Source organism: Aotus nancymaae, unplaced genomic scaffold (assembly GCF_030222135.1).
Source record: "Aotus nancymaae isolate 86718 unplaced genomic scaffold, 86718_ANA_hifiasm-v0.15.2.pri h1tg000016l, whole genome shotgun sequence".
NCBI classification, from domain to species: domain Eukaryota; kingdom Metazoa; phylum Chordata; class Mammalia; order Primates; family Aotidae; genus Aotus; species Aotus nancymaae.
This window is the reverse complement of record NW_026988428.1, coordinates 38,150,910-38,174,963: the sequence shown is the minus strand read 5'-3', so window position 1 is coordinate 38,174,963 and position 24,054 is coordinate 38,150,910. Positions and strand designations below refer to the sequence as shown.

The 24,054-nt window shown below is 54.3% G+C and overlaps 1 protein-coding gene across 2 annotated transcripts; it reads left to right on the top strand.

Moving 5' to 3' along the window:
* The first annotated feature begins 678 nt into the window (after positions 1 to 678).
* ZNF385A (zinc finger protein 385A) lies at positions 679 to 22,900 on the top strand. Of its 2 annotated transcripts, none has more exons than XM_012450371.2 (8): positions 679 to 742; positions 7,297 to 7,433; positions 15,825 to 15,935; positions 17,647 to 17,809; positions 20,321 to 20,563; positions 20,954 to 21,123; positions 21,320 to 21,415; positions 21,560 to 22,900. In XM_012450371.2, the coding sequence occupies exons 1-8, from the start codon at positions 733 to 735 to the stop codon at positions 21,788 to 21,790; spliced, it is 1,161 nt and encodes a 386-aa protein (XP_012305794.1). In that variant the 5' UTR covers positions 679 to 732; the 3' UTR covers positions 21,791 to 22,900. The 2 variants fall into 2 exon arrangements, with proteins under 2 accessions (XP_012305794.1, XP_012305795.1); XM_012450372.3 differs by lacking the exon at positions 679 to 742 and adding an exon at positions 6,107 to 6,189.
* The last annotated feature ends 1,154 nt before the right edge of the window (positions 22,901 to 24,054 follow it).

Sequence of the window (24,054 nt, the reverse complement as noted above, 5' to 3'; positions counted from 1 at the left end):
GTTTCCTGGGAGATGATCTCGGTTACAAGCTTCCATTTCCACCTCCCCAGGTCCACTGATTGCAGTCTCTTCGCTGAGACCGTCCCTGAGCACCCAGGCATTCAGACCCCAGCCAGAACTCAACCTGGGATCCATCTTCAACATCCCATTTCACCTCAGAGGCCCAGCACTCAGGCATCCTGCTCCAAAGCCAGAACAACAAACTGGGACCCAAACGATTTCTGCTGCACTTGCCCTGCCCCCTGCTCAGCCCATCACTCTGGAGGGAACCAACCTAGGTGTCCCACCCAACCCAAGTCCCATCGCTTAGGCACCCCCGCCCCCTCCCCCCACCTTCCTTCCACCCCACATCAGCCCAGAACCAGACTTCCCGCCCTCAGACTCAGCCCTTCCCGGGAACCCAGGCATCCTAGTTTCCAGCTTTGTCCATCACCTCACACCGTCTTCTAGACGTCCTGTTCCCCCAGCCCTGGCCGCAGTGACACAGTAAACCCTGGAGGCCCGCAGGCAGCGAGAAGAGGGCGGGAGGAAGCCGGAGGGGCCAGGACGCCCCCTCGCGGAGCCCTGAGTGCCCGGGTCCCCTCCTCCCGTCTTCACCTGCTGCGGGCCCCGCCCCCGCTCCGCCTCAGCCGGCCTCCGCTCCTCCCCGGCTCCTCCCCCCGTACCCCCAGCCCGGCCAGAACGGCCCCCGGGACAGAGCGACGCGGAACCCCGGGCGCCTGGGTCCTCAGCATGATCCTCGGTGAGTGGTCTCTGCGACTCCAGGCTCCCGGCTCCTGGGTTCCTCTCTGTGGGTCACCCACCGCCCCCCCATCTCCCGGCACCGCGGTGACTGCGGCCGCCCGTCAGCGACCGGTTCCCCCTCCCCCTTCATCTGGCTCCACATCTGGGGTCCCCTCTTCCCCTCTTCCCCAGGCTGCTGCTGCTCGGGGGAATCTAGGGAGTGGTAAAGCGGGAGGCAGAGCGGAGTGAGACCCCCGCCCCATAATTAGAACATTGCGTATTCATGAGGCTCATGAATATTATATGCCAGTCTACGAGAGCCTGGGGGAGGGGGCTGGTCCTGGCCTGGTGGAGTTAGGGGAAAGATTCGGACCCGTCTCCCGCCCCAGCGTCTTCCCCTACCCTTAGCTTAGACACTCCGGCATCCTTCTGGGCCCAGGATAAGGGGGAAAGGAGGAAGTGGGGGGTGGAAGGAGAAGATGGTGGGTGTAGCTTCGAGGTGAGTGTGGTGGGAGGTGGGAACTGAGGGCCGGAGATAAGAGAGCTGGGGAGAAGAGGGGGTGGGAAACTGTCCATCCAGGGCTCCTGCGGCTCAGATCCTGTCTCCACAGCCATCCTGCCCCAACACGCCGGGACCTGCCCCTCTCTCTCCGTGCTCTAGCTGCCTGAGTCCCTCCTTCCTGTCTTCCTTCTTCCCCTCCACCCCTGCCCTGGGCCGGGGGCACCAGGAGAGGGAGGGGCAATGGAGAGGGGAAGGATGGGGGATGGGAACTCCCGCTGGGCTCTGACAGCCCGTCAGCCACAGCCACCCCATCCTCATGACCTACATCAGGAAGGGAGCCCCAGGGGTGGGGGAGGAAGGGGCCTAGCTGTGCTGTGGACTCTGCATCAGCTCTGGTTGCAGGCCCCTGCCCTCCACCCTTCCTCCACAATAGTCCGCAGGCCTGCTCTGACCTCTGCCCTCCACCCTGGCTAGGCCGGTTTCTGGGACCTGTTTATGGTGGGAGCCCCCTAACCAGGCCCAGACACCTGTGGTCTCCCTGCCCCTGACTGAGGACACCTGGCTCCATGCTGGTACCCGGAGGGCTTGACTGGCTCCTGCGCTCATCCCTCTTCTGAGTCCCTCTGCTATTTGTCTTCCTTTCTTTCCTTCTTTCATTTAACCGCCTATTGACTACCTATTGTCCTTCTGCCCTTCCTCCATCTCCTTTTCTCTCCTCCTCCTGTGTGTCCTCAGTCTCTCTCTGCTGTATGTCTCACCCCTCTCCACCTGGCACTCCACCTATCCATTGAATGGATGACTGAACGAAGGCATGAATGGCTGGTTGCCTGCCTCCTTCTCAAGAGTATCTCTAGCAGGGGAAGGTACTACCCACCTTTCTATGAATACCACCCCCACGCTAGAGTGACCCCCACCAACACTCATTGCATTCAGTCCCCCAGAGCACAGGATCCACATTCCTCCAACCTGTGTGATCCCTGCACCCTGGCTGCATCCTGGGCCCAGCCTGAGAGGCAGCATTGTGCTTCTCCAGAATAGGCTGGCATAAGCCGTGCTTTCCCTGGTCAGCAGGCCCTGAAGAGGACACATGGACTTGCTTGCTGGAGCCTAACCAAGACCCCAGCCACAGGAATAATTCCTGGGTCCACATTCTCTGAAACTGGACCACAGCCACCAGTGGGACCCTCACATCCTCCTGGAGGACACTGTGATTAATTCCGTCTTTATGCCAAGTCCACAGACGGCGGGAAGTCTGGCAAAGCCCACACACCTTAGGCCTCTTTGAGGAAGGAAGGAGAGAGGGAGGAAGTTGCCAGCCAGGGCTCAGGCCCCACCCTCAGGGACCCTACAAAGGTTTTCAGTTCTGAATGCTTAGGTCCTCTGAATCTGTGTGCACAGTAGCCCTGGAGGGACCCTAAAACCTCCCTGCTCAGCATGTGACACCCAGTCAGCCTGCTTAAGATCTAGAGTCTGGGCCTCAGGTTTAAGAGGGCAGATCTGGGCTCAGTTTCCCTGTTCTGAGCCTTTCTGTACCATCCTTTCCAACTGAGTCCCCTGGTGCAGTAAGGGTAGGGACGCATTGAAGGAGGCCCTTTCCAATCAAGTTGGGAAAGATTTCCTAGGGGCCTCCCTGCTCTCTTTCCCAGTCAACTCCTCCCTCTCGGCCCAGTCTCCACCCACATCCACCCTGGGGTTATTAGGGATGGTGTTTTGAGTAGTTGTTCATAATCATCCCCTTGTCTTTTTCATCTTTGACTTCAAAGCCTCTCCAGTCCTCAGCCTGCCTCCTGCCAAGATGGGGGAATTGAGGCAGAAGGAGACACCTACATGGAACTAGGTGAAAAAGACCCAGGGGTTCAAAGCTTTCCTCTCACCCCTGCCCTCAATTTTAGGCCCTTCTAGGGAGGGAGACGAGGCCAAAAGGCCTGAAGGGAAAAGAGATGAATTAGAGAAGAGATCTCAGTTTCTCCCCTGGCCCAAATCTAATTCTCATTTTAACCCAGTACCGACCCTGTGCTTTTTACCACGTTGGGCCGTAACTACTTGCCACCCTAACTACAATATCTCTCTCCGATCTTCATCTCATTCTGGCCCAGTCTTCCAACCAATACTAAGCTAACACCTTTCCAGGCTCCTATTCCTACCCAGATGCAGCCACTCCCTAAGCATTCTTTACCAACAGGGCTTGAGGCATGGGGCCCCACCTAAAATAGCCAAGGGGCTGGCACTCCAGACCTGGCCCAAATTTCTGGGGAAGAGGGAAAGGAAAAGACCAGACTTCCGTGGGATAGAGGAAGCCAGATGTGGCCTGGTTATGGGTTAGTGCCAACAGGAAAACATGAGCAGGATCAAAGTGCCTAGGGCTAAGTAGGGTGTGGAAATGGACAGATGGACCTCCATCCAAGGGTCTGGGAATTCACCCCCTCTAAAGTGTTTGGGAGCCTTCTTTAATAAAGCATTTAGCAATTCCCCATGAAGTTGGGTGGGGCTCTATCTGCTGGAGGTAATTACGCTAATGAGCTTCCCTCCAGAGTGGCCTGCCCCAGCCTGGCCCCAGCTCCTCCCTGCCTTGCCTGACAGGATCACACACACACACACACACACACACACACACACACACACTCTCTCACACTTCAATTTGCCCTCCACCTCTTCCGCCAAACCTGCCTGGAGATTTTACCTCGCTAGAAGTCAAAAGCCCTGCCTTCCCTACTCAGTTCCTGCCTGCCTCCCCAGCCTTTCCCACATTCCTGCCTTTCCCCGCTCCCTTCCCAGATCTACCCAGAAAAGTGTAGTGCTTGAAAGCCCTGTCTCTGGAACCAGACAGACAGGTTCAAATCCCTCACTAACTGTGTGACCTTGGCCAAACACCTCCCCTTCTGAGCCAATTGTCATCATCTATAAGATGAGGATTCATTTATTCAGCAAACATGTATTGAGTTCTCACTGTGACATGCCAGCATTTTACATGGATTTGTTCACTCCTCTCAACGACTTGGTGAGGCAAGTACTGCTGTTTCCATTTGACAGACGAGAAATGAGACTGAGAGTCAGAGAACCGAGCTGCTCACCCAGCTAGTGAGTGGTGGGACCGTCTACTAGGAGACTGTGTATGTAAAGTGCCTGGCCTACAGTAAAGCCTCAAAAAGCGGCAACTATTGTTAGTCTCAGAAAAAGAGGGGGAGGGGCCTGAGGCCCTGGGCTACCTGAAACCAAGGGTCCTGTTTCTGCCCACCTGACCCATAAGCTGCCATCTGCCTCTCCCACCACCTCAGAATGGTGTGGACCCAGGAATCTGGGAAGGAGACAGTTTGTCTCCAGTTGCGGGCCCTGCTCCCTTCCCTCGCTGTACCCTCATGTGACCTCTCTCTCCCACTCCCCTCCCCTCCCCCGCTCACCCAGGGCTCACGCCTGTGGAAGAGATGAGTTGCCAGCCATAGATAACTGAGTGGTTGCTACCTGTTTTCCTCTATCCCTCCTCTGAAGGAAAAATGAGGACTCTGACCTGTGCAGGTGCATGGGACTTGCTCTCCCCTTCCTCTCCTTGAACAAGATGGAAGCCTGTGCTCAGATCGATGCTTCAGTTAAATTCAAGCCCTTTGGGAGTGATGTAGCAGAGGAAGAATTTGCTATAGAGTGCCACAGATCTTGATCTATATCTCAGCTCTGATACTCACAGGCTGTGTGACATCAGCCAAATTTCCTAACGTCTCAGAGTCTGCATTTCCTCGTACATCAAGTAGAAAAACTACGATCAGCTACTTCATCGACTCGTGGCTAATTCACAGACTGAGCTACTTCCGAGGTTAAATGTGATGATACTTGGAATTCATTATCTGCCACATAGTAGCTCCTCAGGTTTTTTTCTGTGGCTTTTTCTGGAACTCTTAAGATGACTTTGAGGAGTGGGAGCCTAGAGAAATCTAGAACCAGGGAAAGGGTCAAGCCAAGCTTCAGCCTCTGGTGCTCTGGGGCAGGGCAAGTGCCAGCCCAAGACCAGCTGCTGGGGGTGGATGCTGGGTGCAGGGGACTCTGGGAGCACTCAGGTTTCTCTCACCATTCCTGATGCCGCCTGGGGCTCATTAAGGCTGCCCTGGCCTTGGGTAACAAGCAGTAAGGGAGGGTGGGGCACAGAGGGGAGATGCCATGAGGGGACAGGCCAGGAAGGGGAGATGGTCAAGCTGTCCCTCTCTCTTCTCTTTTATCTTTCTCGCTGTCTCTGTTCCCTGTCTTTTGGCCTGTCTACCCTAGTCTCTAGCTCTGTGTCCAGCTTTTCAGCAGTGTCTCTCTGCTCGTATGTCTGATGTCGTTCTCTCACATCTCCCCATTGTTCTCGATGCTTTTCTCTCTCAGTGTCACTGTCCGTTTCCTCAGTCGCCTATTCCTGCTGCTACCTCGTTCCCATCCTCTCATTCACTTTCATCTGTCCATCTTTCTGTCTATGTGTGTGTGTGTGTGTGTGTCCCCTCTCTCCACCCCATCCCAACCTTGAAGGTGACAGAGGAGGGAATAGACACAAAGCATACAGACTCCAGCTACTTAAGGGTCAAAGCCAAGGATCTTACCCTCTCCTTTAGCCCTGAGAATTCTGAAGCCCAAGCTCCCAGTAACCTTGACCCCCCTCTGTCTCAGTCACCCTGACCACCCAGTCCTGGCATGGGGTGGAAGAGACAGACCCCTCCAGACCTTCCTGGACCAGCTCCCTGCCCCCAGCTGTGCCTGAGCCCTCCCCACCCCCTCCCTCTCGCCTCAGATTCCCCTAATCCCTGCTCCCCTGCCCTCCCCTCTGCCCCACTTTTCCAGGATTCTGATTGGCTGATTCTACTGACTGGGCTGAGGGGGAGGGGGCTGGCAAGGGAGGGGGCAGAGGGCAGAACCAAGGGAAGGGGACACCGTCAGGCCCAGGCCCCTGGGGGGCCAGGGCCAGGCCACTGCCTGGGGGCAGCAGGCACCAGAAACTAAAGGTATGAAAGGGGGTGGGCTCTAAGGAGGGAACAGGAAAGGATCCTGGGGACCTTCTGCCCTAGTAAGGTCAAGAGAGGACGAGGACGGGGCCAAGCCTGCAGCCTCCTCGGTTTGCCTTTGTTCCTGGGAACCCCTGTTGCTGTCAGGGGGTTACTGGAGCAGTGAAGGGTAGCCTGAACTCCCCAACTGGTGCACAGCAGGGTCGCAGAAGGGAGCTGGGCCAGTGGAAGCCCAGAAGGGCTCTGAGGACCTTTGGGCTGCCCCTCTGGAGTCTGGTGGAGTTCCTCCCATGACTCTGAGAGGAGGAGGAGGAGGTTTCAGGGCAGGGTAGTTGAATGGCTGGCCTGGACTTTCATTTCCCCTTGGGGTAAGACCCAGGCATTCCCCACCCAGAGGCCAGGTCGAGGTGTTCCTCCTGCAGAACTGGACCTGGTGCTGAGCACTCCAGGGCGCGGGGGAAGACTAAGGAAGGTTGGGAGAAGGGTGCTTTGAGAATGGCCTGTTCATCTCCCAGAGCAAAAGCCACCCAACCCACTCCCTACCCCTACCAATGTCAACAGTTAATTAAGAATTATCATTAGAGCAAAGTCATAATTCTAGGGAGTCTGAGATTCAGCAGCCCCCTCCAAATCTAAGTCTCAGTATCCCCCTCTGGTCAGTGGGATGAATCACCACCCACTTGACTCTCTTCTTCCCAGAGTGATACTATGCTTTAGAATCCCCTGGGGGAATGCAAAACCAGAAAAAGAGTGTGGCCGGGGGCTTGAGGCTGAGAGTCCCACTGGTTCATCAGGCAGCCTGCAGAAAAGATCTGGGCTCTTTCTGGGTCTGTAAAGTGCCTAAAAGCTTTGGGGGAGGGAGGCTGGAAAAGGGGGAAGTGAAAACCACCCAGCAGGGAAGGACTGGTCTACACCCTCCTCCCCCAGGCCCACAGGGCACTGTGCTCCATTGCTCTGGAGCCAGCAGGGGAAGTGTGTACACTGTGTGCACTGGGGGTCACACTTCTGAGTGTGAGGTCCCCGGCTAGGGAGCAGGACTGGCAGGCTTGGGTGGGGTTCCCAAGCTTTAACCTTCGTACCCCACAGAATGTTTTCTCTGTCCTTCAGGCAGCCTGAGCCGGGCAGGGCCCCTGCCTCTGCTACGGCAGCCCCCCATCATGCAACCCCCACTGGACCTCAAGCAGATCCTGCCCTTCCCGCTCGAGCCGGCCCCTACCCTTGGCCTCTTCAGCAACTACAGCACCGTAAGTAGCAGCCTGCCTGCCTTCTCCATCCTCTTGTGACCTGGCCTTTCTCTCTCAGACTCACCTCTGCCCTCTTCTCCTGTTTCTAATTCCTTGTCTCCTCTTATGACCCCATCTGCCTTCATTCTAGTTAATTTTGAGTATTGCAGGCCGCCTGGTATACTATTAACAACAGTAATAATAGCTAATATTTGCTGAGATCTTGCTACAGGCCAGACACTGTGCTAAGTGTTTTATATGAATTATCTCATTTAGCCCTACAGTGAATCGCCCTACCACCTAAAGAAATAACAAGACTTAAATGGGTGGTAGTAACAGTCGGGAGGTAGGAGGGGTGTAGGTGCTGAATCCAGAAAGAGGGAATAAGCAGGAAAATAAGCATGCCTGTTTGTAAGTTCCACCTCTCTGGAGTCCACGGCTGGGTGGGTAGGAACAATGAAAGGGCTGGGAGGACCGGCAAGGTGGTCTAGATTTAATATAACATGAAATAGGAAGGCACTTTTGTTTGTTTGTTTTGTTTTATGAGACGGAGTCTTGCTCTTTCGCCCAGGCTGAAGTGCAGTGGTGCAATCTCAGCTCACTGCAACCTCTGCCTCCCGGATTCGAGCAATTCTCCTGCCTCATCCTCCCAAGTAGTTGGGATTACAGGTGTGTCCCATCACACCGGGCTAATTTTTGTATTTTTAGTAGAAATAGGGTTTCGCCATCTTGGCCAGGCTGGTCTCAAACTCCTGACCCCAGGTGATACACCTGCCTCGGCCTCCCAAAGGGCTGGGATTACAGGCGTGAGCCACCACACCCGGCCACCACTGTCTATCTTTGAGTAGGAGAGTGACTTGGTAAGAGCAGTGTTTGAGGAAGGTGAGTGGGGCAAGTAGATGAACAGAAACAGAGGCTGGAGGAAGGTGGCCAGTTAGAAGGCTGTCCTAGCAATGCAGGCCCAAGGGAAGCCTCAAGAACCAGACTGGGCTGGTGGCAGTGGCAGTATGAGTGGAGAGAAAGGGAGAATGGATGAGGTGATTCCAAGGAAATATTGATGGGTCATGGTGACCAACTGGTGTTTGGGGGTGGAGGACAAGAGAAGGCATGAGTCAAGGATGACTCCAGCATTCAGGCTTTCGTGACTGGATGGAAATCACCACTGACAGAGGCAGGGGGTTAGAAGAGGAAGCTGGTCTCCGGTGAGAGTGATGAATTCCCTCTAGCATGTGGTGCTGAAGCTAAAGGTTTATTTGTCTTGTTTTAAAAAATAATAATAAATTTTTTTTAAAAAGGCTATGGTTATTTGGTGTACCAGTAGTGCATTGAGTCCAAAATGTCCTATAGATAGTTAGAATTTGAAGCCTGGAAGGTGGGCTAGAGCTAAAGGTTTGGGGGAAGTCAGCCTTATTCAACTTAAATAATCCACATCAAACCATATTTAGCCATAAACATGTATTGAGCATTGATTACACACCAGGCACTGTAGCAGATGTTTCTATATACAATCTCATTTCATCTTCACAACAGCCCAACAAGGCAGACATTATTATTCCATTTAACAAACAAGAAAGCGAAGACTAAGTAAGGCTCAGAAGGGTTTAGTGATCTGTATAAGTTGACACAGTATGTGCCTAAGATGTGATTTGAACCCACTGCATCGGACTCCAAATAGAGTTATCTTTATACCAGAGCTGCTACCCTCAAAATCCTCCCAAAGAACCCAAACACAGGTTTGCATTGCACTTTGAGGTTTTCAGAGTGTTTTTTCATATCTTAACCATTAAAGAAACCCTGTAGGGTAGCTGTTATTGTCCTCATTTTACAGATGAGAAAATTGATTACTAACTATAAGCAAGGCATTGTTCTAGACACAATCGAGACATGAAAGTAAATAAGAGACAGCCCTATATTAAAGGACCTTATATTCAGGGGAGAAAGATAGACAAGTACATAGAAAAACAGGGAGAAGATTATAAATATTGTGACAGAGACTCTAACAAAAATTCAATTTAACAAAAGAAAAAAATTGTTTGACCACCTATGTGTTGGGTACTGTGCCTGGTGTCAGAGACACAGGACTCAGTTACCACACTTGGGGAGCTCATAGTTTAGTAGGAAGGATAACAACTTAACAGTTACCCTGTACAGTGTGAGAAGAGCTGCGTCAGAGGCATTTCACTTGCACGGATGCCCAAGTGTCAAGAAAGACTTCCTGGGTGTGGTGGTGCCTAAGGGACCAACCAGAGTTAGGCAGAAAAACAGAGAGCAGAGGAAAAAGGGATTTAACCTGGAGCAGGTGACATATGATTTGGGCTTTGAAGAATTATTGACAAAATTTTTCAAGTAGCCTTAGGGAACATCCCAGACTGGAGTAAATAGCATGAACAAGAATAGCTATTTACTGAAGTAAATAGTATTAACAAGGTTTCTTCAATGGCTGAGATATGAAAAAGCACTCTGAAAACTTCAAAGTGCAATGCAAATGTGTGTTTGGGTTCTTTGGGAGGAGTTTGGTGAGGAGCAGCTCTGGTATAAAGATAACTCTATTTGGAGTCAGATGCAATGGGTTCAAATCATTTGAGAAAGTGCAAGATTGGATGTGACTAGGTCATAAGATGGGGAGAATACTTTCCCCCATCTAAATACCTGACTTTCACTTGACCTGAGATCTCAGCAACCCCATCATTGTCCCTTTGTATAGATGAGGAAACACAGACCCAGAGCGGTTAAGTGACTTGTCCAAGGTCACAAAGCTACTTAGTTGATTGGATAAACCAGGGTTTCGACTCCTGCAGAGTTCATGGCTCCACTGCCTCTAGCAGAGGTATTTAAAGTGATGAGCATGGATAAGCTTGAAGAGTTCAGCAGGGTGTTGGACTGCATCCTGCATCTGACTGGCAGGATTTAAATTAATGTTCCAAAGTACTGGCTGTGTGACCTTAGGCAAGTTACTTAATCATTCTGAACCTCACTTTTACCAACTGTAGAATGGGATCGTTTTTTTCTTTTATTTTTTTGAGGCAGAGTCTTGCTCTGTCACACAGGCTGAAATGCAATGGCACAATCTCCACTCACTGCAACCTCCGCCTCCTGGGTTCAAGCAATTCTCCTGCGCCAGCCTTCCAAACAGCTGGGATTACAGGCATGCGCCACCACACCAGGCTACTTTTTGTGGGGTTTTGTTTGGTTTGTTTGTTTGTTTGTGATGGAGTCTCATTCTGTCAGCAGGCTGGGGTGCAGTGGCACAATCTTGGCTCACTGCAACCTCCGCCTCCTGGGTTCAAGCAATTCTCCTGCCTCAGCCTCCCAAGTAGCTGAGACTACAGGAGCACGCCATTATGCTCAGCTAAGTTTTATATTTTTAGTAGAAACGGGGTTTCACCATATTGGCCAGGATGGTCTTGATCTCTTGACCTTGTGATCCGTTCACCTTGGCCTCCCAAAGTGCTGGGATTACAGGCGGGAGCCACCACGCCTGGCCAGTTTTTGTATTTTTAGTAGAGACGGAGTTTCGCCTTGTTGTCCAGGCTAAGAATGGGATATATCAACACCAACTCACAAGGTTGTGAGAATCATATTACATAATCATAATGCCCAGCACAAAGTAAGTGCTCAGTGTTAGCTGCTATGATTATTATGCTATTGCTATTATTTTTATTTGAGAGGAATAGAGAGAGAAATATAGGATGGTCAAGGCTTCAGCTGTCAGGAACATGCAATTAGGCAGTGGGAACAGGAGGAGGCTTCAGCAAAGGGAATGGAAGAGCCACTGGAGGGGGTGGGGAGGGAAATACGTTCCTGTAGAGTTGGAAAAGCCAGGGGAGAGAGTGTGGCGGGCTGCATCAATACTGTCAAATTCTGCAGGGGAAAGAGGACTGCAGAAAAGCTGCAGACAGGCCTTTGGAGGAATTGTGCAGCAGTTAAGTACGTGGCTTTGGAGTCAGGCTGCCCAGGTTTAAATTCAAATCCCAGTTCAGCCACTTACTAGCTTATGACCTTGGGCAAATTATTTAACCTCTCTAAACCTCAGTTCCCTCATCTATAAAATGAAGATAATAATAGTACTTACTTCAAATAGTGGTTGTGAAGATTAAATTAGATAATCCATGCAAAGAGCTCAGTACAAGAAGCTGGCACATTCCAAGGGCTCAATCAACATGAGATGGTGGTGGTGATATTATTATTCAAGACAGAGTCTCTCCTTCCCAGTGCACTGGCACCTCCAGTGCTCTCTCCAACTTGGGCAGTTTCTACTCCTAAGACCTCTTCTGGAATTACTGTCTCCCCTCATTCTCCTCCCACTCCCTCCACTGCTTCCCTCTGCCCTTGGACGTCCCTTACTGTTTCTCAAAGCCACCCTCTGTCTAGATTCACTAATCTCTCTGCCCTATGTGGAATGGGAGAAGATGAAACCTAGAGATGAAAGACTAGGAATCCCAGGACCTGTCTAGACAGAACCAGGTGTCTGGCGCGGGGAGTGGGCCGCTGTCACTATAGCCGCTCGTCCCCCAGTGCTGCCCCCACTGAACCGCCAGAGGGCAGCAGGTGCACGAAGCGTAGGCTCTCAGGGAGACTGGTTCTCCGGCAGGTGGCGGGCGCGGGTAGGAGGTGGGAAGAAGTTGGGAACATCCCCAGTCTGAGGTCGCTTTTGCCCCCGGTGCCCTCAGTTCCACAATTTGGAGGAGTCTCAGAGACAGCAGTGCCTGACACCTGGTTACCTGGGCTCGGTTTCCCCTCCCTAGGGAGGAAAGTGCTTGTGAAAAAGTAGGAGCACAGGGGCTGCCGTTTGCAGAGGAAGCTGGGGAAGGGTCGTCTGGGGGATCAAGACAGGCTATCAGCAGGGGAGCTAGGGAAGGTCGGGACAGAATGCGTGAGAGAAAGGAGAAATGTTTGAATTGATGGGGACCCTGGACTCAAGAAGGAGCCCCAGTGGAGGCAACCGAGGTCATCTGGTCAATTGCCCTGCTGCGGGGCCAAGTGGCCCCTTCTCTCCAGAACAAGGTCTTTCCCTGGAGTGTCTGGATAATGGACATCCCCCTCTTTCCGCCCTAGTCCCCTTTCATTCCTCTCCAGCTCCCAGTCCCTGTCCCCGCCCCCGTCCTCGGCCCCGCCTCCGGGGCGGGCTCCGGCCCGGGCCAGCGCCGCCTCCCCTTCTCCCCGCCGGCCGGGCCGCACAGCCCTGAGCCGCCCGGGCAACGAGCGCCGCGTCCCTGGCCTGCCCGGCCCGGCCAGGCTCGGCCCCCCAGCCCGGGTCCGCCACCCCGGGCCATGGAGCCGCGGCCCCCAGGGTCTCGCAGGGTAAGCCACCCAGCCCCTCCTCTCTCCCTGACTCCCGCGGCTGCCGCAGCGCCCCCCCACCCCGTCGCCGCCCGCCCCTGCGGGGCTGGCTACCTCTCCCTCCGCCTGGTCCTCGGGTTGTCCGGCCCATCCCCCACACCGGCGCGGCCCTAACCAATCTCGGGATCCCAGCTGGTGCCCCCAAACTACTGCCACCATACTGGATACCCTCACCTCTGCTTCCCACATTTTTGGAGTCCCCCAAATCTTCAGACTTCCTGTCAGGTCCTACACCTGCCCTCCAATACCAACCACACTAATCAGATCCCTCCTTTCCAGCCCGGGCCCCTTCCCAGCGTCCCTCCCCCACCAGCTTCCACCTGCTCTCTAGACACCCGCTAGCTCCCTCTCTTTTCTATCTCAGTCTTTCCTCAGGTCTCACCATCCCTGAGATTCCACCACCTTTCCCTTTTCATCTGAATTTTGGTGGGTGGGGAAGTGGGGTGGTCAGACAAGGGGCAGAGGGTTTCATCAGATAAAGGGCAATGGAAGGAAATATAATCATAGCACTCCTCGTGCTTCTGATCTGGTTTCCCCTCCCTCTCCCTTGCCCTTCCTGATTCATTTTGCCCCAGCTTCAGGGAGCGGTTCCCCTTCATGTCTACTGTTGGAGGGCAGGTGGGAGGGGATGTTTTGTGGACCTTTCCAGGCAGTGTCCAAGCCAGCATCCCAGAGAAGAGGCTCTGGAGTGAGATGGGCTCTGGGAGGTGCTGGGCTTCACCCCTCCCCAGGGAGCCCTCATCTAGGTCACCGGGGCCTCCTGACCTTGGCCTGGAGCAGCACTTCAGTGGCTCACATTCCACCTGCGTAGGGATTGGGCCCAGGAGTCCTCACCTTCAGCCTTGTCTCCTCAAGGAGGGTGGGAAGCACCCACTGACTCCACTGCTGCCCTCTTCCCCACTCCCCACCCCAACTCCTAGTTGGTATTATTTACGGACTTAAACCAGGGGAGGGGGTTGTACAAGAGCTAAGGTTCTCACCCTGGAGGAAGGACCCAGGTAGGGCAGGAACCATTCTCAGGGTATCGATGTTGGGATGGCCAGTCCACAAGTCATCCTCGGAGTACTGGGTCCTCAGCCCCTCTGGAGAGCAGGCTGGGATGATGGGGCGGAGCACAGACAGAACCAGGAGACTCTGCTCTCCCCTTTCCATCCCACTCCTCTCTCCCTACTGTTTTCATCCGACTTGGGTTTCCTGGCCCAGATTGGGTTTCTGTTTGAATTCCCATTCCCCACCCAGCATGTAAGGAAGCCCAGGGCTGAGGAGTACCCTGGAGCAGAGTTGGGGGGTCTCTAAATAGGAAGGGCTGAGGCCTGGAGACTGGGAGCTGAGAGCAGCAGTCTGTCTCCCCTTTCTGATTAAAGCCTGTCTCCAACCTGGTCCGTCTTTCTTTCTGCCAAACACATCATTTATTCACACAGATAAACACACAGCTGAAGATTACACCACCTGACCATTCGTGGTGTCAGCAAAGCCCCCGACACAGAAATGTTGATATATAAATGATGTACACACAGTACATGACACTTATTCACACTCCACCCATGCACAGATTGATCACAGCCTGCCTAACACACACAGACACACCCGCTCTCCTGTTTGGCTTTTCCTTGGATTTGACTGGGTCTTCTGGGAAGCTGATGGGAGGTAAAAAGTGAGCCCCTTAGAGGGGTTTCTTTCCAACCAAGAGTAGGTCAAGAGATTGACAAGTGTCTGACAACATCAGACCAATTATCCGAACCCAGTCACGGCCCCTGCCTTCAGCACTACCCAAATGGAGCAGAGCGGATGAGGCCACCATCCAGTTCACAGGGACACTAAAGCCCATTTCCTGACATTAACCCCACCCAGCCAGTGAGACTACTAGGGAGAGGCAACGGAGAGTGCAGAGGGCAGGGCTTTCCAGACTCTTACCACTTTCCCCACTTCTTGTTCTCTCACCAGTGTCTCATTGGGAACCCTAAAGACCTGTCACAGAGACGGGCTCGGCTGAGGAGCTAAGGACCCCAAGTCCCCAGCAACTATTTTTCACTTGATTCCTCCACCCGGAAGATAAAGTTTCAGTCCTAATTCAGTCCCATTCTTAGGAGACAGCCCAGCCATTCCCGCATCTTCAGTCTCAGCTGCATTCCAGTCTTGCCTCTCCCTGGCTGCCTAGAGGCCAAAAGGGAGGAGAGCTGTTCAGGGAGGCAGTTGTCATGCCTCTGGGTCCCTGGTTTCATCCCCTGATAGCAGAAAGCCTCAGAGAAACTCCCATCCTCTCCCTTCCTCATGTGAACTCTTGGCAGGAGAATGCAAAGACATCTGCTGACCCAGGGTGGGGACAGAGATGGCTCCTAATCCCGCCCAGCCCCACAGCTCTGCCCTAGAAACCCTGTTGATCAGGGAGAGAAGGTTCAGAAGATCCCTGGGCTACCTCAGGCCAGCCCAGCTGCTTAGGTCCCCCGACTTAGTCCCCATGATTCGGTAGAGCCCCTACTCTCTCCTGAGTTCTTTTACTCCCTGTAGAAGTTGCTGTCTTTAAGAGGTCCAGAGAGTGAGTGTGTTAGGATGACCTGGGGCCCAGAGATGGGAGGCTGGGAACATCTGTCTCCTGGGGCCAGAGGCTGGGCTTGGCAGATAGTCCTACCCCAGAGTGGACGCCCAAAGGGTTCAGAAGCTTCTGCTGAAGGCCCTAGGATCTAGGGTGCTTTGGGACGTCATGTCAGAGGCTTCTGGTGGACTGGCTTCACTGCAGGAGATAAGTCAAGGCGCCAGAGTTGGATGTTCACGGTACGATGGACCAAGTCCAGGTTCAGATACCAGATGTGCTGTTAACTCATGGTGTGACCTTGGGCAAACCACTTCTGCCTTCTGTAAAATGGGACATTGGGCCAGTTATTGATCAGGTCCCTTTCGGTGCTATGAAGATTGGGCTGAGAAAGAATCAGAGACTGAAGCTCAGAGCCCTCAGGCATATTAAGGGATAGAAGGGGTCTGAGGACCTTGGTTCAACACAGACACTGCCACTGGGGGAATGATGGACATGAGCTTGTGCTGGGGTTCCCGGCTCACCCCAGCCTACCTCCACAGATGGACCCTGTACAGAAGGCTGTGCTCTCCCACACTTTTGGGGGACCCTTGCTCAAGACCAAGCGGCCCGTCATTTCCTGTAATGTCTGTCAAATCCGCTTCAATTCTCAGGTAAGAAGCCAAGCTGCTCATCTACCCAGTGGGTGGGGCAGGGGCCGCAGGGGACACTGAGGGAGGGCAGAGGCTGGGTAAGAGGGCTTACTCTGGGTGAAGGGCAGGGATTAAGGGGATATTAGACAAAGAGCAGGGAATGGGGATACCGCAGGAGGGACAGGGGCTTGTGGAAGGCACTAGAGAGGGACAAGAAGTTGCTGTGTATTTTGACATGAAGTAGATCAATCCTCTAAAATTGACCCCTCCCTCCCTTGAGACTTGGGCATCCCTGGTTCAGAGCTTCTTGGAACATAGGTGGCCATCAGTATCTGAGCAGGAGTGTGGCCTGTGGCCCACTGGTCCTTGGGCACGGGGCTTAATTAGGTCATTGGCTCCCCCACAGAGCCTCTGTCCTCTTTGGCCTCTGCTAAACTCCTCCCCTGGCCCACCCACTTCCCTCTAACCTTCTGCCTTCCTTCTCTCTCCGCCCCATTTCCACTCTCCTCCTTCCAAATCACACACAAGGCCTGGCCCCTACTCTTATCCCATGAGACCTTCCCCTGGGGAGAAGCTACCCCAAACCCAGAACCCAGATGTCCAGCCTCCCAGATTTCCTCCCTCTGAGGCTCCACTGGGACTCTGTGGACTGTGTGTGGGTCTAGAGGGGACTGTGTGGGGTGCAGGCTCTAAGAGCTTTTGGAGAAAAACAGCAGAGCCTCATTCTGCTGAGTAGGGGAAAATAAAAGCATGTTCTGTTTCTCTACCCAGTACACAGAGACACACACGCACACACACTCTCCATGCTACTGGGCTCTGCATGCCACTACCTTACCTCTGAGCTGTCAATCTTATTTTCCTGCCTGTCCACACCTTTTATTTCTGCCCTTGTCTGGGTGACCCTGTGCCTCCAGGATTGTACATTCTTAGCGGGGGTATACATGGGAGTGGAGCAGGGTGGAGAGGAGAAGCCAGGACTAACCCAGCATTAGGCCTCCCGATCTGTTTGGACCCCAGGCAAACTGCCTATCAACCCTGGCTCCGCTCACTGGTGGATGGTGGAAGACTGGAAGGGCAGGGAGCCAATAGCGGATTGCCCTTCCCTCTTTTTGCCCTACCCTACCCTCCCCCATCAAGTGGCTCTGTTTTGACAGCTGTCTCCACTGCCGTCTCTGTCCCCAGAGCTGGGCTTGGGGCCAGGGTCCTCCAGGGTGTCCACAGAGACTTCAGGGAAAATGAGACCCAGGGGGAGTAGTCAGGACAGAGGCCAGACATCAGAGATCCTGGGATGTCCAGCCTCAGGTGAAAGCAGCCAAGGCTGGATCCTAGGGGCAGAGGACTCGGGCACATAAGCCTTGGGGTCTAACAGGATGCTGGCGGACTGGATTGCTAGGCCTCTCCCAACTGAGAACTCTTCCGAAGGTTTGTGGCCCCCCTCTCGCCACACCAGGACTAGGTGGGGGTCTGAGTCAGCAGCCAGGCCCTGGGCGTGGTGGCAAGGTGGAGTCGGGGCTAGGTGGGGACCTAGGTTCCCAGAGACTCAAGCTTGAGAAGCTAGTCTGAGCCCCAGGAATAACCAGGACTTATTAGCATGGGGTTTTACATCTCATTGGTGTAAGGAAAAATTCACTGCAGCCTGCTGAGATCACCCCGGGACTTGAGGGAGCTCTGTGGGGAGATCGGTCAGACGAAAGGTGATCTCAGATTCCATTTTCTTCCTCCATCCCTAAAGAGCCAGGCTGAGGCGCACTACAAGGGTAATCGCCATGCCCGACGAGTCAAAGGCATTGAGGCTGCCAAGACCAGAGGCAGGGAGCCTGGCGTCCGGGAACCTGGAGACCCAGCTCCCCCAGGCAGCACCCCGACAAATGGAGATGGTGTAGCACCCCGTCCAGGTGTGTCTGAACCCCCCATGTTCTTCAGCTCATCTCTGTCTTCTCTGTTCTCTCTCCGTTTCCCAGAACTCTCCTCTGCTTCCATCTCTCTCTTCTTCTGTCCCTATACCTCCACCCCTACCCAAGGTGAGTCCTGGAGCCAAGCACAGTGATGTCAAATTTCCATCCTGTCATCCTCACCCCCACCACAGCTCCTCTCAACAGAGTCCCCACTGTCTGTCCTCCCCACAGCACTGTGACTCAGAGGGGGCTAGGGTGAGGCCACCTGGCAAACATCCCCAAGAAAAAGAGAACCGTCAAATCCAGAGAGAGGCCTTTTCATCTTGGGGAGAGGGGCAGGGGAGGAAATCAGAATAACTGAGTTCCTGCCCTACTGGGACTCCCCTCAGGGAAGACAGCGAGTGCAAGAAACCAGGAAATTCCCTGGATGATGTTGGATAGTAGACCTTTTGACCTCCCTAGTCAGTATTTTTTTCTGGGAAACAGGGGAGTGAGACTAAATCTTTGAGGTCTTTTCCAAGTTTACAAGATTCCTTTTTCCTGATGGCTGGTGACCATCCTCAGCCATACTTCCAGCCAAGAAACTGGAAAGCAGGAATATTGAGACAGGAAGATAGGAGCCACCCGCATCCTGGGATTACCACATCAGACGTCAATCATGGCCAATTCCAGAGAGACCTAACATCTCCATCCTTATCCTTGTCTGTCCTTCCTGCCCCACCCTAAGAAGAATGAGAAATAAACATCTGTACTACCAGCTTGGAAACTAGGCCCCCATTCTCTACACACACACACACACCCCCTCAGGGATGCACAGACAGAGTGAGTGGGCAGGTGGGGGAACTGAGTTCTGTTTTTTGTTTTTTGAGATGGAGTCTCACTCTGTTGCCCAGGCTGGAGTGCAGTGGCGCGATCTCAGCTCACTGCAACCTCCGCCTCCTGGGTTCAAGTGATTCTCCTGCCTCAGTCTCCCGAGTAGCTGGGATTACAGGCACTTGCCACCATGCCTGGGTAATTTTTGTATTTTTAGTATAGAAAGGGTTTCACCATGTTTCCCAGGCTGGTCTCAAACTCCTGACCTCAAGTGATCCACCCACTTCAGCCTCCAAAAGTGCTAGGACCACAGGTGTGAGCCACTGCGCCCGACCACAGGAAGCTGAGTTCTGTTGTACTCTGGCTGCTACTTAGCCCGATCATCTGGGGTTAGTTTGTTAACATCTCTGTAAAATGGAGATGATGATGATGATATTAATGATGGTGATAGCTAACATTTCTTGAATAGCACTGTTTTTTTGTTTTTTTGAGACAGAGTCTCGCTCTGTCGCCTAGGCTCCAGTGCCATGGTGCAATCTTGGCTTACTGCAACCTCTGCCTCCTGGGTTCAAGCGATTCTTCTGCCTCACCCTCCTGAGTAGCTGGGACTACAGTCGCACGCCACTACACCCGGCTAATTTTTGTATTTTTAGTAGAGACAGGGTTTCACCATATTGGCCAGGCTGGTCCCGAACTCCTGACCTCATGATCTGCCTGACTTAGCCTCCCAAAGTGCTGGGATTACAAGTGTGAGCCACTGCACTGGGCTTGAATAGCACGATTCTAAGTGCTTTTCACATATTACCTAATTTAGTTCCTACGGTATCTCTGGGGATATAGGCAGAATAACTATACCTGCCCTGCTTTATAAACCATGAAGTCCTGTCCAGACTGAGATGCAGATGTGCTGTCTGGATTGGGATGGAGGTGAAGAATGTCAGAAATGAGTAAGCGAAATAAGGGGAAGGACATAGCGTGCACAAGCAAATGGGTACCTGCAGGGGTGAGGAGTTCCCCTCCCACAAGCTCCCCACCCCCACTGCCAGCCTCGCCATGACCCGGAAACTGGATCGGCTGCTGGAGCAAGAATGGGAGCGCTAGAGTTTCCCCTGTACAGAGGCCAGAACCCAGCACTGAGGCCTAGGGCCTGTGCATCTTTAATCGAGCCATGAATTATAGAGCAGCCTGCATCCCTGTTTCTTCCCTCTCCGGTTCTGCTGTTTTTATTTCCCTTTTGCCATGCCTGTGTTTATCTCTCCAGACCTTTCTTCACCCTGCCTCTGCCCCTTCCTAAGGCTCTTTCATGTACTTCCTTGGGGCTGGGCAGGACTCTGGGAAGGGGCTGTGCTGGCAGGAAGCCCAAACTGACTGGCAGGCCACTGAGGGGTATATCCTTGTTCCATGCCTCTCCCCCTGACTGGGCTGGCTGTCGGCTTCACCCTGAAGATAGGCTGGTGTGGCTGGACCCTTTGGCCATTCCCAGCTAATGGAGAATGAGCCAAGCATTGAAGTTTCACACCCAGCCTGCGGCAGCTGGACCACATCTGGCTCTGGACCAGGGCATGAGCGCATGCATGTTGTAACAGGGTGGGGACTCCTGGTCCCTTGCCTTCCAGGAAATGGGGGAGTCTCTTCCACATGAAGAGTCTTCTCCAAGAGCCGTCTAGGGTGATCCCCATGTTTCTTCCCCAACAACAGTTTCCATGGAGAATGGACTGGGGCCAGCCCCAGGATCCCCAGAGAAACAGCCTGGCTCCCCATCCCCTCCCAGCATTCCGGAGACTGGTCAGGGTGTAACCAAGGGTGAAGGGGGGACTCCAGCCCCAGCTGCCTTGCCTGGGGGTAGCAAGGAAGAGGAGGAGAAAGCCAAGCGGCTGCTCTACTGTGCTCTGTGCAAGGTGGCTGTGAACTCCCTGTCCCAGCTTGAGGCACATAACAAAGGTATGGACTCCCCTGCCCCCACCAGACTCTCCTGTCCTCACCAGACTCTCCTGTCCTCAGGCCACCCCTGCCTCTACATCCTAATGCCCCTGGCTCCCAACATCCCTAGACCATCTAAGACCTTTCGGCTTATCTGCCTGTGTCCTTCTCCAGGCATCTCCCCTGTGCCTCAGCCCTGTACTTCCTCAGCTCCCCCTTCCACCTTACTCCTTTATCTGTGATGCTCTCCTGATCCACCTAGTGGGAGGGTCTCAAGGAGCTTGGAAAAAACCCAGACTGTGCCCACCCCCTTCCCCTTCATTTTGTAACTGGGAATGTGCATATTTCAGGCCTAGTAGGCCTGGAGAATTTTTCTTCCACCCCTCACCTCCTGCCCTCTGTGGGCTCCAGGTACTAAGCACAAGACAATTCTGGAGGCCCGAAGTGGGCTGGGGCCCATCAAAGCTTACCCTCGCCTGGGGCCTCCCACCCCCGGGGAACCAGAGGCTCCTGCCCAGGACCGAACTTTCCACTGTGAGATCTGCAATGTCAAAGTCAACTCGGAGGTCCAACTGAAACAGGTGGGTCTGAGGCCCTTCCCAGGAGTTCTGGGACGCTCCAACAGTGGGGAAGGAGAGCAAGGAACTTAAGGCCGTTCTTCAGGGTTTTCCCCAGGGGGCCAGATGGGGAGGGGCCCGGTGCTTGGAGCTTGATTATACCCCCTCGCTGTTGCTCCTTTCGGGGACCTCACAGCCCCCTACCCACTGGCCCCCCCAGCACATCTCCAGCCGGCGGCACCGAGACGGCGTGGCCGGGAAGCCCAACCCACTACTGAGTCGTCACAAGAAGTCTAGGGGCGCCGGGGAGCTGGCGGTGAGGCCTGGATGCTGGGGAATCTGGCAGTGGGAGAGTGCGGGCGGGGAGGAGAGAGGCACGCGACTTTAGCCCTGGAGAAGTGGGGTTTGCAAGACCGCGGGGTGACTTCTCTTTCTTCCTCCGTCTTTCGCCCCGCTTCAGGGCACGCTGACTTTCTCCAAGGAGCTGCCCAAGTCCCTGGCGGGCGGCCTGCTCCCCAGCCCCCTGGCGGTGGCTGCAGTGATGGCAGCGGCAGCAGGCTCGCCGCTGTCCCTGCGCCCGGCTCCAGCCGCACCTCTTCTCCAGGGACCGCCGATCACGCACCCTCTGCTTCACCCGGCCCCCGGACCCATCCGAACTGCGCACGGACCCATCCTCTTCTCCCCCTACTGACCTCAACCCCGAACCCCTCCTATTCAACTCCCCACCTCCAGCCGGGACCCAGGCCTCCGGGCTCCCAGTCCACCCCTCCTCCCGGCACTCCCTAAATGATCTCTCCTTCCCCCCACCCCGAGGTACGGGGTTCCAGGAAAGGGGAGGGGTAGCGGGGGAGGGGGGCTTCAGAAGGGGGGGAACACCCCAGATCTCAGGGAACCCCGCCCCCTGCCTTTCCCTCTCCCCTAGAAAAGGGGGGGCCGTCTCACCCCCTAGCCCCCTTGGAGACACCCCCCCCTCCCAAAAGCCATGTCCATCCAGCCCTTCCCCCCAAACCTAGCACAAAACGGGGTTCACAAGCCATGGTGGGGGTCCGGGGGGGCAGAAATGGATTTTCTTGGCAATAAGCGGACTCTGGGACTCCGGCCCCCTACCCCAAACTGAAGCGCTTCCGTGAACACCCCCGTCCTCCGTAGGGGGAGGGGAGCAGGCGGGATCCTGGGTCCCTCATAAGCACTTTGGTTTTACCGCCTGCAACCTCACTGTGCCCGCCCCGCGCCATGCCCCAGCCCCAGGTCTAGCCGGGCCCATCGCAGGGGACAGCACTTGGGGGCATCTCTGGCACTTGGGTGGGACCAAGGAGATGCCACCATAGACCTTTCCCTCGCCTTCTTCCTCCCTAGTCCGGGTTCCATTCTTTTCACCAGCACCCATCGCCCAAGGGGTACCGAGGGGGGCAAGGGGTGTCCAGTCCAAGCCCACCCCCGCCTCGCCTTCCGCAAAACTGTGAGCAAAAAGCAATAGAAGCCTCGCCCCCGCCCCTCCCCTTTCCGCAGGATTCGCCGAGTCTGTAGCCTCCCCATCCCAGTTCCTAGACCTCATGGCTGTCCCCTCCCACCAGTCACCTCCACTGCACAAATCGGGCGGGGGCGTGACACTCCCCCCCCGCCTCCGTGGTTTCCGTATCGTCAGCCCTTCAGCCGCCGACCCGGGAAGGGTCCGGCCAACACTGGTCTTCCCCTTCCCATCAACTCTTTCTGCTTGACAATGTAGCAACCCCGGCCCCCCACCCACGGTCCTCCCCTTTTTTCTCTCCCTGACAATAAAGTCTGAATTCGTTCTGCCCTCCGCAGACTCTGTCTTTGCCCGCTGTTTTGGGAGCAATTCTATCGGGAAATGTATCTGTATGGGACCGGCACAGAGAGAGGAAAGGGAGCGAAGGAGGAGGGAAAGGGAAATCGGGGGTAGGGGAAGGCGAGATATGAGGCTTGTGCAAAGTGAGCACAGACTCCCCAGCCCACCCACCCCCATTCTCGTCCAGCTCGGGTAAACTTGGCCTGGGGGATCATTTCGAGTCCAGGTCTGGGACTGCAACGGCAGCTGTTGAGAATTTGCCGCAACTCCACAAGGCGGCGCTAACGACCCGGAAAAGGAGTCTCCCCGAGGCTAAGCCGCTCCTGTGATGTGTCTCGAGATTCCACGCAGATGGGTCTAAGACTCAGTCTCAGACAAAGGAAAGAATCCAGGCTTTTGTGCGTCTGGTGGGAAACCCACGCCAGCGAGACTCAAGGCACAGGAAGAAATGGGGGCAGAGACTGGGGATCTGAGCTCTAGGCTCTTGTTCCACATAAATAGTGACCTTGAATTAGTCCTTTCCCTCTCTGGACCTCAGTGTCGCAGGCTTCAAAATGAGGAGACTTGAGTCTTTTACAGGTTCATTGAGATCTCATGTATCCAAGACTGAAGAACTGGGACTGTGCCATTTACAGATATAGTAGAATACGTTCTCAGCGGGCCCCCTAAATGGTCTGTGGGACAGGGGAATACTGCTCAGCTGTCTCTCGAATGGTGTGTGGGGGAAATGGTCTCTCCGTTATCCCCAAAATCTGGTTCAACCATACACTACCAAGAGCAGCCAATACTCCTGACCCCGTCTCTCTAGCCCTACTGAATGGCAGGAAATTCAAACAAAAGAGATCAAACCAAAACGCAGAATCTACGTGAGGTCCTCCCGACTTTCATCTTTGCTCACTTCCCCCTCTCTACCCACTTCCCAGTCTTGCAGAGAAAGGAGGAGGGAAGTTGGGATGGTGACTGATAAACAGGAAGGAGAGGGGAATGGGGGCCTCCTGGGTTTGTCAACTGTGAAGTTGAAACGTGGGTGTTGACTGTGGGTTCAGAATTGGAACCCAACAAGGAGTGCTTTGGTGTTTGTTTGCTTGTTCGTTTTCAGGTAAATCTAGCTTTAAACGGCGTGGGAGGATCCAGAAGAATGAGGGACA

Bases quoted from the DNA above. Each gene is read 5' to 3' on its own strand.
- ZNF385A (XM_012450371.2), top strand. The intron at 7,434-15,824 runs GTAAGTAGCAGC...CTACCTCCACAG, and splicing joins TCTTCAGCAACTACAGCACC to ATGGACCCTGTACAGAAGGC. The intron at 15,936-17,646 runs GTAAGAAGCCAA...CCATCCCTAAAG, and splicing joins AAATCCGCTTCAATTCTCAG to AGCCAGGCTGAGGCGCACTA.